This window comes from Salarias fasciatus, chromosome 20, assembly GCF_902148845.1.
Source record: "Salarias fasciatus chromosome 20, fSalaFa1.1, whole genome shotgun sequence".
In the NCBI taxonomy this organism is placed as follows: Eukaryota; Metazoa; Chordata; class Actinopteri; order Blenniiformes; family Blenniidae; genus Salarias; species Salarias fasciatus.
In genome coordinates this window covers 2962900-2979513 of record NC_043764.1, presented here as the reverse complement: position 1 = coordinate 2979513, position 16614 = coordinate 2962900, and the positions used below count along the sequence as shown (strand labels likewise).

General features: G+C 45.0%; 1 protein-coding gene across 1 annotated transcript; it reads right to left on the bottom strand.

Moving 5' to 3' along the window:
• Positions 1-7639: 7639 nt before the first annotated feature.
• Positions 7640-13591, bottom strand: LOC115408172 (transcription factor Sox-18A-like). The gene is given in 3 exon segments (XM_030118783.1): positions 7640-9970; positions 9973-10347; positions 12959-13591. Coding segments are annotated over 3 exon segments (1551 nt in total). The 5' UTR covers positions 13320-13591; the 3' UTR covers positions 7640-9155.
• Positions 13592-16614: the final 3023 nt, after the last annotated feature.

Sequence of the window (16614 nt, the reverse complement as noted above, 5' to 3'; positions counted from 1 at the left end):
GAAGAGAAGGAATTATGTTGAAGTTAGGCCTAAAAAGTGGATTCTAAGACAATTCTGTTTGTTTTAAACAAATTTAACTGAATATGGGAACATTGTGTCTCTTGTCCTCTTTCATTGTCCTATAAACTTGTCATATCAACCCATTACGTCTCCACTCCAGTAGAAAGTGTCCAGAGGAACTCCTGTTTCAGTACTTTAGGCAGAGGACAGCGGCGTAAAGCAGGAAAATGCAACTTTCAGTTTTTGAGAACAAATCGTGATACGAGTGTTTGAGTAGACCGTTGGTCCCGTTTACACAACAATCATTTCAAACGCAAAACTTTTAAAACCTCTACAAGGAAATTGAGGAAGACGCCAAATTTGAAAACTGCGGAGACGGGAAACACGTTTTCTGAAACGCTGCTTTTTTTCACTTCATGTGCGTCTGTGGGGCGTTTAGCTTTTAAAGACGCTTTTATTTTCTTTATGTCTTTTGTTCCTTTGATTTCGATGCCATTTTATGTGTTTCTTTGCATTTGTGAAGCACTTTCAGTGACTTTGTGCAGCTTTAAAAAGAAACGACGCCCTCTAGTGGCTCACCATGTGAACTTCATCCTTTTCAGGATGTCTGTTGTTTCTGTGTCAACGCAAAGCTGAAACGTGAAAATGATGCATTTTGACTTCAGAGGAGGCCTTACTCTGATTTCCCTTAATTTTGTTAATCTCGCCAACTTTTAGATTAATGTAATCCCTCAGATTTGTTCCAACGGGAAGGTGTAAAAATAATGCGACTTCCTCGATTGGCAGCAGATCACTGCTAACGGCCCCCCGACTGCCGATCGGAGAGGAGGAAGTGATTAAAGGTGGAGGTACAGGAGAGGCAGGGAGAAGTTCAAAACCAGGAAGCGATCGGCGCTCTGGCCCTGGCGTCTATTAAAAGTAAAGGCAGCTTCACACAAGGTCGCAGGTCACCGTTGGCTTCCTGAGGGCCGTGGAAATAGACCGGCCGTCACCAGGTTACGCTGCCGTTTCCTCCCTGATGGGGGCCGGAACGCCGCGGCGTTCTGCCCTGACGCCGCGCTGGGGAAGCGCTCTCACGTCGCCGGGTCCAAACCCTCCATCCTGAGAACCGGGAGAACGTTCCTGAGCGGCAGAGCGAAGCCGTCCTCGCTTCCCAGCAGCCGGCGCAGGAAGTGAACTCAGAGCTACTTTGTGCAGAGACAGGAAACAGGATGGAGCGAGCCGAAAGGGAAGGGGACCCCCCGCCCCATCCCCCCCCCCACCACCGCCGCCGCCTCCGTCACCTCAGTGACTGCAGGTCCGGACAGCATGAGTTCATGCAGCTGAAGAATTTCTCCTCGTCAGTGGGACTCCTCCCGTTTCAGACGCTTCCTGTTGAAAACACACATCTATATAGAATTAAAACCTGGAAACAGTGTTGAATTCCCACAAGAGGGACGAAGCGCAGCAGAAGTTGGACGGATTGAATCTTTCAGACGTAATAAGAAGAATTCAAAGACGAGCCGGCGCTCCGCTGAGTCAAGACACTGACTGTGTTTATGTGTTTATTGGACTGGCATCTGCGTTTTCAGAGCCTGTCAGACAGAAAGTCACCTTTTTACAGACTGTGAGGCTGGACTGGAGTGTATCTGTCATCAGTTCCAGCCCGATGTGCCGCATTCAGACACACTGCTCAGCGGTTAGAGCCAGAGTCCACATTCAAACAGAACAAGCACATAAAATAGAAAGTCTCAGTCTCACACACACACACACACACACACACACACACACACACACACACACACACACACACACACACACACACGCACGAGTGATGTGTACACGCAGACACACAGCAACACAACGTGCAACACAAACCTTTACACAATATCATTACAGTGAAGTTTACACAAAGAAGTTTCACAAACACATTGGCAGAGTAAACCGGCTGTCATCTCACATCAGACCGTATGAAATCACACACACATACACACACACACACACACACACACACACACACACACACACACACACACATTCACTTAGTGAGTCAGTGTGTAGTTGTGGTGACTGATCTGACATCGTAACCACATGTGGCCAATAAAACACCACCGAGACAGAAAGAGACGGGAAAATCCCTCTCTCTCTCTCTCTCTCTCTCTCTCTCTCTCTCTCTCTCTCTCTCTCTCTCTCTCTCTCAGTCTCAGTCATTCTCTCTCTCTGTCTCTTCTTCTCGTATTAGAATAATCAGATCTTCTCATGCATCTTTCATTAAGTTAAAGTCGACCATCAGGTCTTCTTTTTGTTTTTGAATTCTGCTGAATTCTTTTCTTCCTTTCTCTTCTTCCTCTCTTTCTTTGGCTTCTTCCCTTCATCTCGTCTCACCTGCAGCGGGATTCTAGCTCCTCCCTCCTGCTCATCGGCGGACTGGAGGGAAGCCTGAACACCGAGCGCTCGGCATGTCGGCGGCCTGCTGACTCCTCAGCCTTCACTCACTCTTTTCAGTTTGGAAATCAAACTTCCAGCTTCCTCAGTTGTTCCTCTGAATCCCAGACGTGGCGTCAGGTGTGCGTCGCGTCTGGTTCCTTTAGAATCACTTCAACGCTGCTCCAGTGTAGAAACCAGTCGCTGTTTAACCGGATGGACATGTGCTCTGCAGCAGCGTTCATCCGGGGTCGGGGGTTAAACGGGGATGGATCCTGCAGCGCTCAGCCCAGAAAAACCCAGCAGAGAATCAAATCTGTCTGGAAGCACAAGCAACAGTGAAAACTCGAGCGGCCGAACACACCCTGGAAGTTCACGTGTTCGATTCCAGCTGGGAGAAGGGGAATCCAGCCTCCTGTTATCTTTTCCACTCAGGGTAGCAAGGAACCGGGTGAGGTGCTCTCACAAAAATATACACCTCTTCCTCACACACACACACACACACACACACACACACACACACCCTTTCCGAACATCCCCAACTTCCACAGGGGTTTCCTTCTCATTGCTAACATTCCTGTCAGTTACCTCAGCAAAAAACACACTGGGGCTGTAAAACATCTCACACACACACACACACACACACACACACACACACACACACACACACACACACACACAGAGAGTACATGACCTGGTTTGGGAAAACACCTGTCACCCAAGTTAAATGAGCTCTGCTCTGAAACTAAAGAACAACTCAATGCAGGGAAAAACTACTACAGTGAGGGTGAAGTGTGTGTGTGTGTGTGTGTGTGTGGGGGGGGGGGGGGGGGGGGGGGGGGTGAAGGAATGAAGGAAGAAGCAAAAGATGGAAAAAATGTTTATTAATAGACATCACCTGTTTACTTTTTGAGGGACCCCAGCATGATAAGCTCCGATACACCCCGGGAGTCTTACCCGAACAGAGAGGACGAGACATGTCCGCCGTCTGCAGATTCTTCAAAACAAAAGTGAGTCAGACTGTAAATGATTTTTTGACCTAATATGAAGGGGAGGAGAACGACTGCTGGCTCGCAGGAGGATTTGACTCTGATTTAAATGTGAGGAAAAGCAAGTTGAATTCCCCAACACAAAAGAAAGCAGCATTTTTTTAATACATTTATGAGACAGCAATGCCAAAATGTGCCAATAAAAGAGAAAAAACAAAGACGGTAAATTGAGAATAAACGGATTCAATCAGTCAGAGTGGTGAGAAATGGAGAGCGAGTGAGGACCTGAAGGAAGACACCCACAGAACAAGTTTCTGACTCTATGGAAACTTCTCCATCCAAGACAACCTGTGATCAGAACATGGGGTGATCGGTCCTGCTCCCTGCTCCGTTCCTCACTTCCTCCCAGCCGTCCTGATCCGCTGCGGGTCAACCCGGGGAACCGTGTTCGATCCCGTCCCGTCCGGCGGCTGTGGCCTGGAACCCGCTGACTCATCGCTCATTACTCGCTGCTGCTTCTCCGCTCTGAGCTCTGAGCCCTCCGCTCTGATGTGGTCACCGATGGCTTTTTAAACGCTGTAGAAACAACCGGGTTTCGCAGACGGAGTCATGAAGGCAGAGACAGAAAAGTCCAGCGACTGGAGGGATTATCAGAGGGATCAGAGCCGGAAACGGCAGATACTGAAGCGGGGTGTGAAGGAGCTGAAGGAGACCAGGAGGTGTGTGAAGTGTTCTGGAGAATTACTGACATGAAGGAGATTAAAGAGGAGGTAAAACACACGCTGCATTTCTTCTTCTAACATCCACATCATAGAGCATCTTCCTCCCACTAACTGCTGTGACGTCAGCTCCCATCCAGGTCCGGCTTTGTGGCTCTCCAGGACCAGCAAACGACTCATGGCTCTTTCATGTCGCTCTTGAAGGAATTTTGTACCTGAAAACCAATAAAAGGAACCATTCTGAACGGCTTGGTACAGATCTGGGCAGAGTTGAGTGAAAATCCGTCATCTTTCTTCCAATCTGACTTTGTTGGACTTTGTTTGTACACTTAGCCACATGTAACCCATTAAAGGCAAAGTTGTCGCATCAAAACCACTTTTTTTTCTGTTGAAAACAACTTCTAAATATGCAATTTTCAAAGACTAGAATTCAGTTTGAGAGGTTCGGCCCCTGCCAGGAAAGCCAAAGTTATTTATTGTTGTGGAGCCACATTAAATGAGATTAATTCAAGTGCTTTGCAGACGGTTTCAGCTCCAGTTTGCCAGCCCTGATTCTGTTCTGACTCCTGACTGAAAAAGCAGTGAAGGGTTACAGGAAGCAGCCCGGCCGTCGGCAGGAACAGTGAAGTGGCTGAAGAGACGCTGTGGCGACTGGGTGGAGGCCTCCACCTTCACGACCCGGGTCAGACCCTGAATCATGTCAGAGTCCGGTTCTTTCACTTTAACCTCAAAACAGCCAAGTTTACTGAGGCAAGGCTGGTGTGTGAGCCCTGAAAGTCTTTAGCATGTAGCATGTAGCATGTAGCATGGCTGGTGTGTGAGCCCTGACACTCTGTAGCATGTAGCATGTAGCATGTAGCATGGCTGGTGTGTGAGCCCTGACACTCTGTAGCATGTAGCATGTAGCATGGCTGGTGTGTGAGCCCTGACACTCTGTAGCATGTAGCATGTAGCATGTAGGATCAGAGAACTGCTTCTTCTGTGAGGACAGTTTGCTGTCGCTGTTTAAGATAATAAATGTGTATTATTAAAATTTAATTTTGTCAATTCAAATTTACTGCTTTTGATTACAACCTTCACAAATCAAAATGCGATAAATTATTATTTTACTACAGAACTAAGCCAATGCAATATTATTATTATAGTTATTTATTTCTATACATAATTTACAATTAGTGAAAAATAAACCTAAGAAAGTGTTGATTCTAAAATTAATTTACCCATTTCTGAAAAATTCGTATTAATGTAATTTTTTTTAATCTGTATTTTGTTTTCATGTCGATAATGAATTAATTAAAAAAGTGACAAGTATTCTATGATTAAAATATAAAACATGATTTGTCTCCTCTTTGTTGAGAATTTCTACACTGCATTAACTCACATAACAACACTGACAGACTACCAATAAATCAAAAAGGAAAAGCAAAGTCGCTCCAGAGGCTGAGAAACCAGAACGTGACTTTTATTTTTAAAATGATTTTATTAAAAACAAAAGAACCATTTACAGCCAGCACACGTTTTTCAAATATACAAACAAAATGATTTTCTACACTCTGAAAATACAACAAAGATCCCTGTCAGACACACTTCGAAGCGTTGCAGTGACACTTCGGGGAAAATCCTGGTTTTCATTTGTTCTTCTCCCGCTGCTGAGAAAATGTCTTTTGTTTTAATCCCAAAATCTCGGCTGCATTTTCTCTTTTTTCTCTCCCTCCTCAGATAATTATTACCAAAAGCTGCGGGGTTATTGCGCGCCTGTCTCTCTGATGTCTTTGTGTGTCACAGTAAATTAAAATGGAAACAAGGCTGTTTGGTGTCAACAGGGAGGAATGTCAGACGCAGATGGAGAAGAGCTTTTTCTCCGGCGTCCGGCGTCCGGCGGGAAACCTTCACAAAAAATCCCCAGAAATCCTCCGCCTCGCTGTTTTCGACCGGCGGCGGCCGCAAGGACCCGTGTGGCGACGAGAACTGGTGTCGTACCAGTTACTCGATTTCTGTTCTTATGTTTCATCGAAGAAGAAGATGAAGAAAAAAAGCAGCATTGTCATTGGGTCTAATGCAGAACAGATGCTGGATTCAAAAAAAAAGAGAGAGAACTTCTGGGTTTTACTTCCACTGTATACAAATGTGGTCCAGGATAGATGCATAAACACACACACACACACACACACACACACACACACACACACACACACACACACACACACACACACACACACACAAAACCCTCTACAGTGGCTACAACTGTTGATTTTTCATTTTCTCGCCATAAACAGAACGACATATTTTCATTTTTAATTCACAACAGCGGTACGAGCGGGAAAGTTCGCTGTTTACGAGGAGCGGGACATCTGACAGAGATCTGCACTCACATTTTCTTTTAAAGACACTTTTTTTTTTTTTTTTTTTTTACTGAGGGCTTTACTTTTCCAATGTCTTCTGTTTTCTCTTAAAGGGGTAGTTACCTCTTTGTTCATATATGGAGACGGATCGGGGTGTTTAGCCTGGTTCACCATGTACTCTGCTGAAAACGGTCAAAATTACAATCTTTGGGATTTAAACTTGAAACTTTGGAGCATAAGAGAGGTGTCAATTGTTAAGAAGGACATTCCTCAATCCTTTAAATGTCAGAAATGTTCATTACGAAAAGAAAAAAAAGTGCAATCAAATCTTTACAGATTTTACTTTCTGTTTTTCTGCATAAATTTCTCAAGGAACTTCAGTCATGAATTAAACATTTAAGAATGTAATCTTTTTAAATACTTTTGGACAATATTACCTGATGCCAAATCACTCTTTAATGTATGGAAGATTTGCTCAAAATACTGACCGCAGTGCATTTTTACAACCGATTTTTGTAGGAAAAGAAGAAAAAAAGGTCCTGAAAATGATCTCAAGTGAAAGAACAGGCATTGAAAGAGTTAAAAATCATAAAAGGGTTTACTTCCTTTGTGACGAGCCCAAATGGTTTGAAAGATTTTTCAGAAATTTTTTACTGATCATTTCATTGAGACAAATTGAAACCATCTGCACCAAAAGAGTGAAACGATGAGCAGATCCAGAAGATCCTGAGGTTAAATTACAATTCCAGAAATGTTGCAAACGAATAAAAACAAGATTTCCTGAAGTCAATGCTAAAAAAAGCAAACTCAGCATTTTGACTCGCATTTTCGTTACAGACAAATAAACTGTGACGACTGACGACATGTTTTGGTCAAAGTTAGCTGCTAGTCACCTGCTAGCTTAACTAAGCTAGGCTACTGACTTCACTCTCAGCACATCATGTTTCCTAAAATGACCTCTCTTTAGGAATTTAAGACTCTAAAACAGCTTTTTCTGTACAAACTCTGCGTCAGTTTAGCAAAGACGTTTAACCCAGTGCAAAGAGGACATTTCATAGTCTCAGTTTCTCCTTCACACACTGTGAAGAAGCATTTCATCCACACATATACATATATATATATATATATATATATATATATATATATATATATATATATATATATATATATAAATATATACAGTCAATGGCTTCATCAAACAACACTTTCTAAACATTATAAGGCTTTTCAGACCCAAAAAACTGCGAGGAGCTCACCAGAATCTGGTGGAACGGGGTTAATATGTTGCGTATAAAGTGAGGAAGTCCTCCAGAGGCCCGTCGGTTCAGCCGAACTGAGTTCAGCAGGAAGGATTCTGCAGACTTTGGCTTTACTTGAAGGACCAGACTTTGTGAGGCGTCCTGAGTGTCTGCGCGACGCCGAGGATTTCCCGACATGCCGGGGAGTCCGACTCTGACTGTGTTCTTGTTCAGCTGATGGAGAAGATTGTTTTCCTTTGTCCTGAGATGAAGTGTTGACGTTGACTTGAGATGATTTAAAAAAAAAAAAAGGTGAGATTCTGATGAAAGGCAGACCCAGAGTGAAGCGTACGGAACAAATCAGAGGTCTGTTCCTTCAGGAAGAGGCACTTTAACTCAGATCTACTCTTGAGAGAAGGTGTGAATCATATAAAGCAGTGGTTTTCAAAGTGTCCCGCCAGACAGCAGGAAACACTGCCAGGGTCCGACTGATGCCCTGCTCCATTTTCCAATGATTTCTTTGAGAAGAAATCAAATTAAGATGCATATTTTTGTAGCTGGAATCACTTTAATTAAGCTCAAGTGCAAAAGTATCATATTTCAATACGATGAATTGAAATGATACATTTCCAGGTGAAAGCATGGCATCCAAAAGCCAATTCTCAAGCTCTCTGATGGACTCAAACTTTGAAAACCCCCCGACTTACATAAAACACCACATGACAAAACCGTTCTTATTGAGCAAAAATCATGTGAAACGTAGAATTCAGCACCCTGGATGAAAACATTGAGAAAAGGTGGTAAACATTTTAAACCCCATTTACATGACAATGTCTTTCAATGAATATTTAAAACTGTCGCGTTTGTTTCCCTCACAACAACGCCCAGAGCCTCTGAATACACAACTTTTTGGAAAAAAATGGCTTCCAAAGTGGAACTTTTGGCAAATGCTCTGAATTCGTCTCAGTAGAAAGAGGACAAAATGCAGCGAGAGTCACCTGTAACAGAAATCCAGCTTTGTTGCCAAAATGTCTGCACTCCCACTGTTCATGTTTCTGTTTCTGCTGTTCTCTGTGGTGTCATTTCCAAAACAACCAACAGCACCCACTAGTGGCCAAACATGAAAAATACATGTTTTTCACTATTTCTGCCGTTGTCTTGTAAACGGACTTCGTTTTCAAACTTTTTCTGTGTAAATTTAAAACGTTCTGAAGGAAACATTGTCATGTAAACGGGGTCCTTCTGAGCCGTCTTTGGTATTTCCTTTTGTTTCAGTTTTGTATATTTAGGCCCTGTGTGATAAAAAACACTCATCTCACTTCAAGCTGAACCAGTTCGAGAAACGTGAGGCAAGCGTTTGACCAAAGGTATGAGCCAAAACTAATTTTCCCAGCATTCCTTCCCTTCTTCATGTCACTGTGGTTCAAGCGAACCAAAACAAATCAGGCGGAGGTGAGGGAGCGTTTACCCGGTGATGCAGGCGCTGTAGTAGACGGCGCTGCTGGCGTCGGACAGAGCCGATATCAGAGGGCTGCTGCCGTCGTCACAGCCGCTCATCACGCCGTTACCGCCGCGCCCAGCGAGGACCTTCGGTCCCACCCCGCCCCCACCGCCCAGTCCAAACACCTCCTCCCGACTCCGCCCCACGTTGACGTACTGGTCGAACTCGTGCCTGTCCACCTCGGACCAGAACTCAGCAGAAGAAGACGGCAGGTGGCCGGAGGTGTCGGGGTTCGGGTGGTCCAAGAGCACGGAGGGGAGGAAGGAGGTGGAGCAGGGCGAAGGAGACACCTCGGGTGGGGGTGAGAGCTGCCCCAGGTGGGACGGTGCGAAGTGGGACCCGGCGGGCGCGGCGCTCCCGTACATCTGGCTGAAGTAGCCGACGGGAGCGCCGCTCAGCGTCTGGTGGCACTTGACGGGCTCCGGGAGGCTGATGGAGGTCTGGGGGTAGGAGGCGGGGCAGGAGGAGTCGGGCGGAGGAGGCGGGCACTTCATGGGACTCCTCAGGGTGATCTGTTGGTTCAACTTAGAGTTGACCGAACTCAGGTTGGACTCGACCAGTCTGGAGCTTCTGGGCGGAGCCAGAGCGGCGCCAGCGCTCATCCCTGAGGAGCCGTGGGCGGAGTGACCGTGGCTGCTGTAGTGGTGGCTGTAGTGCTGGTTATGGTGGTGGAGGTGGTGGTGGTACCCGCTCCACCCGCCCATGCCTCCCTCCTCCGGAATATGCTGGGGGAAAAACACAGATTCCCCGGCTCCGTCCTCCAGGACGTCCAGAGGGACATCTCCGGCGTGGGCAGGCCGTAGCTCTCCAGGTCCGGGTGTCCGGGGGCCTGGAGGTCCCTGAAGTGCCCCATCGACGACAGCAGGTGGTGCGGGTGGTGCTGATGTGGCGGATGCCCGTAGGAAGAACCTCCGGAGACGCCCTCTGCACCCAGGGGGCCGACGCCGGTTCCCACGCCGAGGCCCGGGGCGCCGCCCTGCGCCAGGCTGTGCAGGAGGAGCCCCGGCTCCACCCGCTTCAGCTTCTTGGTGGTCTTCTTGCGGCGAGGCCGGTATTTGTAGTTGGGGTGGTCCTGGAGGTGCTGCACCCGCAGGCGCTCGGCTTCCTCCACAAACGGCCGCTTGTCCGTCGCATTCAAGGCCTTCCAGGACTGACCTGCAACCCGGGGAAACACAAGCACAGTTATCGTGTGCAGCTACTTTCAAAAACCCCATGATGGGGTGAATCGCTAACACCAAGAAAAATAAATCTGAGGAGTAAATTCAACTTGACTCAATCTGTGAAATCAACAAAAAAGATTCCAGTTAGCATCTTTACATAAAGAAATCAAGCATTAAAGTAAAAAATATTTTTTCAAGATACAAAACATGTTTTGTTCATGTAAAAAAATAAGAAAGTAGTTTAAACAAAGAACAAAGATGTTTGATCAAGATAAATAAATGAGGTAAAAAATTGCCTTATTTCCTTATTTTTTTCAAAGTAGACCAGCAGGATATTTTTATTAATTTATATATATATATATATATATATATATATATATATATATATATATATATATATATATATATATATATATATTGATATTGATTATTTTAAATAGTTACACAAGCAGAGATGGGAAAAATGCAATTAACTCCAAAGTCACAGTGAAGAAAAAGCATATATTAGATTATTTCCTGCAGATCTAAAAGCTTTAAATGCAGATTTCCTACAAAACGTGTTTAATACTACAGAATATATTTTCTCTTTTACATCAATTCCGAATAAAACTGAACATTTATATTTGATAAGTCATTTGTAGTTACACAAAACATTACTGACTCTCCTGAGTTTATCAGAAATTGTAACCTGTATATCAGGGGTGTCAAACATAAGGCCTTTTTTCAAGAATAACTGACACAACGCAACACCGACAACTGAGCTGAGGTATCAGAGATGCCGCCATGAAAGCTAGCTAACTAGCATTAGCTTCAAAAGCCATGCAGTTGGGAGCAGTTTGTGAAAACATGGATAATGGCAGTTTTTTTTATTTTTCACTGCATTTCGCACCAAAAGGTTTCAGTAAAGTTGGCTTTATGTGGAGACTGTTGTCATTTCCCTTCCTAACTTTTTGGTTTTTGCTTGAATGTAAACATTTTTATCATCTGCATAAAGAAACATTTTAAAGCTCATGTTGACACTATTTGAAGATGCAGTTGTTCTGTGTTTGGCCGCTGAACCGCTGCTGTAAACAGTAAACTCAACATCTGAGACTAAAGGGATTCTCATGTATGCAACAAACCCAGACTGGCTGATTCTTATTTCTCGTAATCAGAATTCTACATGAATGACATCTGTGACTTATGGTCGGGTGATTATAATGTGTCCTGTTAGCGGAATGCCTCTACATGTCTAGTTTTGCTGTAAACATCCTCCCAGCCGGCTTCGTGATGCATTGATGATCGGTCCGTTCCCGTGTCCGCCGGCGGCGGCGGCGGCTTGGAGACCCGCGACGCAAAGCTTTCTCCCAGAAACGCCGCGGTCTGAGCTTCGAGAGTCTGGAGCTGCAGATGAGCCCCAGCTGTCCGCTGTGATTGCATTAATGCGAAACATGGACCCAGAGAAAGACCGTAATGTTTTCGGTTTTCTCATGTGACACTGCAGTAAAACGGCTGCATATCATCTCTCCTCTGACAGTACGGTGACTTCCTCACACTTCAGTCACCATGCTCCTTCATGTTTAGATGTTTCTCCCGCAGAAAAACAAAACAGCCACATATTTCTAAATGCTGATGTCCTACAAAGTTCATAAAAAGTTGGTGCTGGATGAGAAAAGTGCCTGTGGTCGGCTTGGATTCCTCATCCCAACTGCCTCTGGGGTTCGGAGTATAACGAGCGCACGGACGGTCGGAGGGATTTACGAGACGTTTCACTTTCTTCGTCTCTGACAGACGAACAGAAAAGAACAGAAAACCCACAGAAATTGCTTTAAGGTGGTGATCTGGGCATGAAGTTTCACATTTATCTGCCTGGAAGAACACTGAACATGTGTAACTGTACCATCCTAATGCACTGCAGATGTCAGTTTAAGGCAAAGTTAACACTTTAAATCCCTTCGAACTGGCAGAGTGACGATCTTTCTGTTCAGATTCAACAGCATTTTGGTTCATTTACTGTCAGTACAAACAAACTTGTTTTAAATAAGTTGTCTGTGTGGAAAAAATAGATAAAACTGAGTAAATATTGATTGGAAAACTAAGACAGAGGAAATGTGTAATGAAGGATGCAAACTCCTTTTGAAACTCATTGTTTAGACAGATAGATAGATAGATAGATAGATAGATAGCCTTCAGTTGGTGACTCAAAAACAACAAAATCACAGATAAATTGCCATTTCTCGCATAAAAATCAACAAAGCTGTGACTGTATTTGATTAAAAATTGACTGAATTCTATTGTTTCTTTTAAGATGAGGTCTTATTTGCAAACAAAGCTCTGAATGTTTGTCACTAGAACCATCAGGTTCATGTTGGAAAACTTGTTGAATGTTTAATGTCATTTTTTACACTGCATTATCAAAGTAACTGATCAATCAGGTCGAGTGATTGCATTTATGCCCAGTCTTCCATTTGATCAGGAATTCCACAGACGAAGTGCAGAATCAGTTGAACCGCCGGACCAGAACCGCCAGACGCGTCAGTAGAGATTGGGAGCGTCTGGTGGTTTTTCTGATCAGACGGGTTTTAGAGAACCTTCTGGGCTCCGGGCCGTTGGGACGCTCGCCTTACCGAGCATCTTGCTGAGCACGGCGTTGTGCAGGTCGGGGTTCTGCAGAGCCAGCCGCTTCCTCTCGTCCTTGGCCCACACCATGAAGGCGTTCATGGGCCTCCGGATCCGCTGCTCCGCCCCGGCGGCCTTCCCGTCCCCCGCCGCCGCCTGGGACTGACCGGGGCTCAGAGGGATCCTGGGTTCGCCAGTCCTCAGGTTCCCGGGTCCGATTCCGTCCGGGGAGCTGCAGTCCCCGGAGAGACTCTGCTCGAAACCCATCTCTGCATCCGAGGCGGGACTCGGGGTCCCCGAGGTCCAGTGGCCCCCCAGGGACACCCGGCCGCGGTGCAGGACCGGCTCTCTGGACTCGCCCAGGTTCATCCCACTTCACGGTTTAGTCCCGCTTCGGTTCCGCAAACGTCTGTCTGGGTCTGTCGGGCTGTAAAGTTCTGGACGGACAGTCGGGACGTTTCAGACGGCAAAGAGAGGACAGATCGAGAGGATTGTCGGATGGATTGGGAGCACGAATCCCGGAGCAACGCATGGAGATGTGAGAGGAGGAAGAGGACGAGGAAGAAAACCGACAGGATATTCCCGCTGCAGCGCTCCTCTGCTGGTCCAGGACCCGGTCCGCTCCGGCTGCCTCGCCTCAAACTTTTCAAACTTGTGGCCGGATTTAACTGACCCACGCTGGGTATAAATACCCGGCCTGGACCAATCAGACGAGCCTCCAGAGGCGAGCCAGCCAATGAGGCGGCAGGCGACCGCCAGGGGAAGGAACCGGGGTGGGGGGGGGGCCCTTTCCTCCACCACAACCGCCACCCTTTCCTCCCCCACTGAAACATCTCACACACACACACACACACACACACACACACACACACACACCCTGTCCGCCTGTACAGGGAGATGTAATCAGAGAGGTTCCATTGTTTTTGCCCAACCGAGAGCGGAGCCTCACACGCACGCACCACGCACACACACACACACACACGCACGCACCACGCACACACACGTATGCACACTCACACACTCAGATGCTCCATCCCATAATGTCTCTGCTCAGAATCTGCAGGTACAAATGTTTAATGGCTGCCAACAAATAACATGCCTATAAGTGTGTGTGTGTGTGTGTGTGTGTGTGTGTGTGTGTGTTTGAGGGCAGGACAGTGGTAACGCAGGCGACCACAGCCCCAGCCAGAGCGATTAGTGGCTGAACTTAACAACAACTCACTGGGAGAAGAGAAGGAGATGAAAAGCGAGGGATGAAAAGAGAGAGAGAGACGAAAAGGAAAAGAGAGAGAAGGGAGAACGGAGCTTCGTTTGTGTGTTTTCAGCCGCAGATTGAGTTCTCTGTTCAGTAACAGTGACTAAAATGATTGGATGAGGTTAAATTTAAACAGCAGAACTCCTGATGGAAGAGAAATTCTCCTGGAAAACGGTTTTCATCTTTCTGTCTGATCAAGAGACGCAGAACGTGGTTCTGCCCGAGGGAACCGATTCAACAAGCAGGAACACAGATCTTGTTTATGTTCTTTGGTAAATGTGAAAAAGAAAAACCAAAACAAGTTGAAACTGCTTCATCACTGATAAACCACAAACTCACGCATTCTATTCTATTCTATTCTATTCTATTCTATTCTATTCTATTCGATCTCTCTTTATCCAGTGGTCATGTCACTTATATTTATTCCATCTATTTAATATCTTTAAAAATGAAGATGTCTGTTAATAAGTCAGACAGATAATTACTGCATTTGAAAAGCTAATATTTTAATCCAATGAAGGACCCACTATGAAAAAAAAAAAGAAAAGAAAAACATGCAAGTGTGTTATGTTGCTCTGCTTCAAGACGAATAACTGCGAGCGAACCACTACTCCACCGTGTCCGTTTTTTCAGTGGTTCGATCTCTGGCTCTGGAGCTGCATGTGCAGATTTTCATTTAAATTTTACTTTTCTTCAACGCTTGTCTTTTTATGAAATGCTCTACCAGTTAAAGAAGGTATACATGTGAAAACAGGCAGGATAGCTAAAGCTACTGAAGAAAAATAACAGATGAGAAACAGCTAAAAAGACTAAAATCACTTCAAACTCTCAAAAAGGGTCAAACTTGAAATGTTTAAAAGTGCTAATATAGTTAAAACTGGTGAAATCGTGAGGAAATGCAGAGTAATGAAAAAATAAGAAATGGTAAAAATAATCCAGATGTTTTAAAAAGACCATTTACATGAAAACATGGAAACCTGCCATTGTTTTTGTGCTTCTGTTTAACAATGACGGTTACCATAGTAACCATCCGTCTGGCTGGTCTGTTCAAACGAGTGTCCATGTTCACTGTCCATGTTCAGAGTGTGTTCTCCGTGTTCTCCCAGTGTGTATTGTTCTGGCAGCATGTGTGTGAGGTTTCATTACAAAAACAGACAACAGCACCCACTAGTGGCCCAACAGGAAAGCAGCATCTTTCACGGCGTTTCTGCCGTTTCCATGTGAACGGGCACCGTTTTCAAAACGATGTCAAAAAAAGGTGAAACTTTTTGAACCAAAAAATCGCCGTAAATGGGCCTAAAAGAAGAAAAATGGCTGAAATAGAAAATGACATGAAAAAAGACAAAAAAACAAAACAAAGCAAAACAAAACAAATGAAAGCAAAAAAAGAAGTATTTTGTATTTGTGACACTTCATTAAACCCATCTCAGTTTTTTTTTCTCTGTAGATCAGTTTTTCTCCATTTCAGAGGCAGATCTTCAATCAGTGAAGCTCTCTCCCAAATGTCTTGTTCTGCTTTGAATTTACTGCTGTGTTTTCAGTCTAATGTGAGGCTGATCCACTGTTCCACCGTGCCACCCTGCAGGTTGATCGACAGGTAGACTCTGGAGACAAGAAGAAAACAGCCCAGTAAAGTACTGATAAAATCAACACCGGATTTTTCATGATCAATCAGTGAAAACGGTAAAAAAGGATGAAGACTTGTGAAGAGTTATCTATTGATTTATTTTAATCACATCCGTTATGACTGTTTTATGCACAGGTTAAAAATGTGAACGACCAACTCTTTTGAATAAGTCACATCGACATGAATCTAGAGAGATTTTCTGGAATCAATAAACTCAACATTTCTCCATTCTCAGATACGTTTGAGGTTTAATATATTGATTAGTACAGAAAAACAAAGATTTCTTGAATTTTTACAACAACAGATGTATTTTATTGTAAACTTTACAGCATGTTTTCATGTTTAGAAAGCTGCTCTGAGGTTGAAATTGCCTTTGGAACTCAACTTTTGTAAAAAAAAAAACAAAAAAAAAAAGTTATTTTCAAATTCTTTGTGAGAGACTGAATCTTGTGTGTTTTTCTGCGAGCCAAGGACTCCCCCATCCCCCCTCCGATCGCCCCCATCCACCGCAATAAAATGACCCTCCCGCGCACACACACACACACACACACACACACACACACACACACACACACACACACACACACACACACACACACACACACTCTTTCCTCCCCACGCCCAGCTCCATGGGAGACTGCTGTGGCGTCTCGGAGCCTCCTGCTCGACCAACCAGGAACTACTCCCACTTACCGCCGCTGTCTCAGCGTGTGTGTGTGTGTGTGTGTGTGTGTGTGTGTGTGTGTGTGTGTGTGTGTGTGTCCGCTTCATCTTTCTGCTGT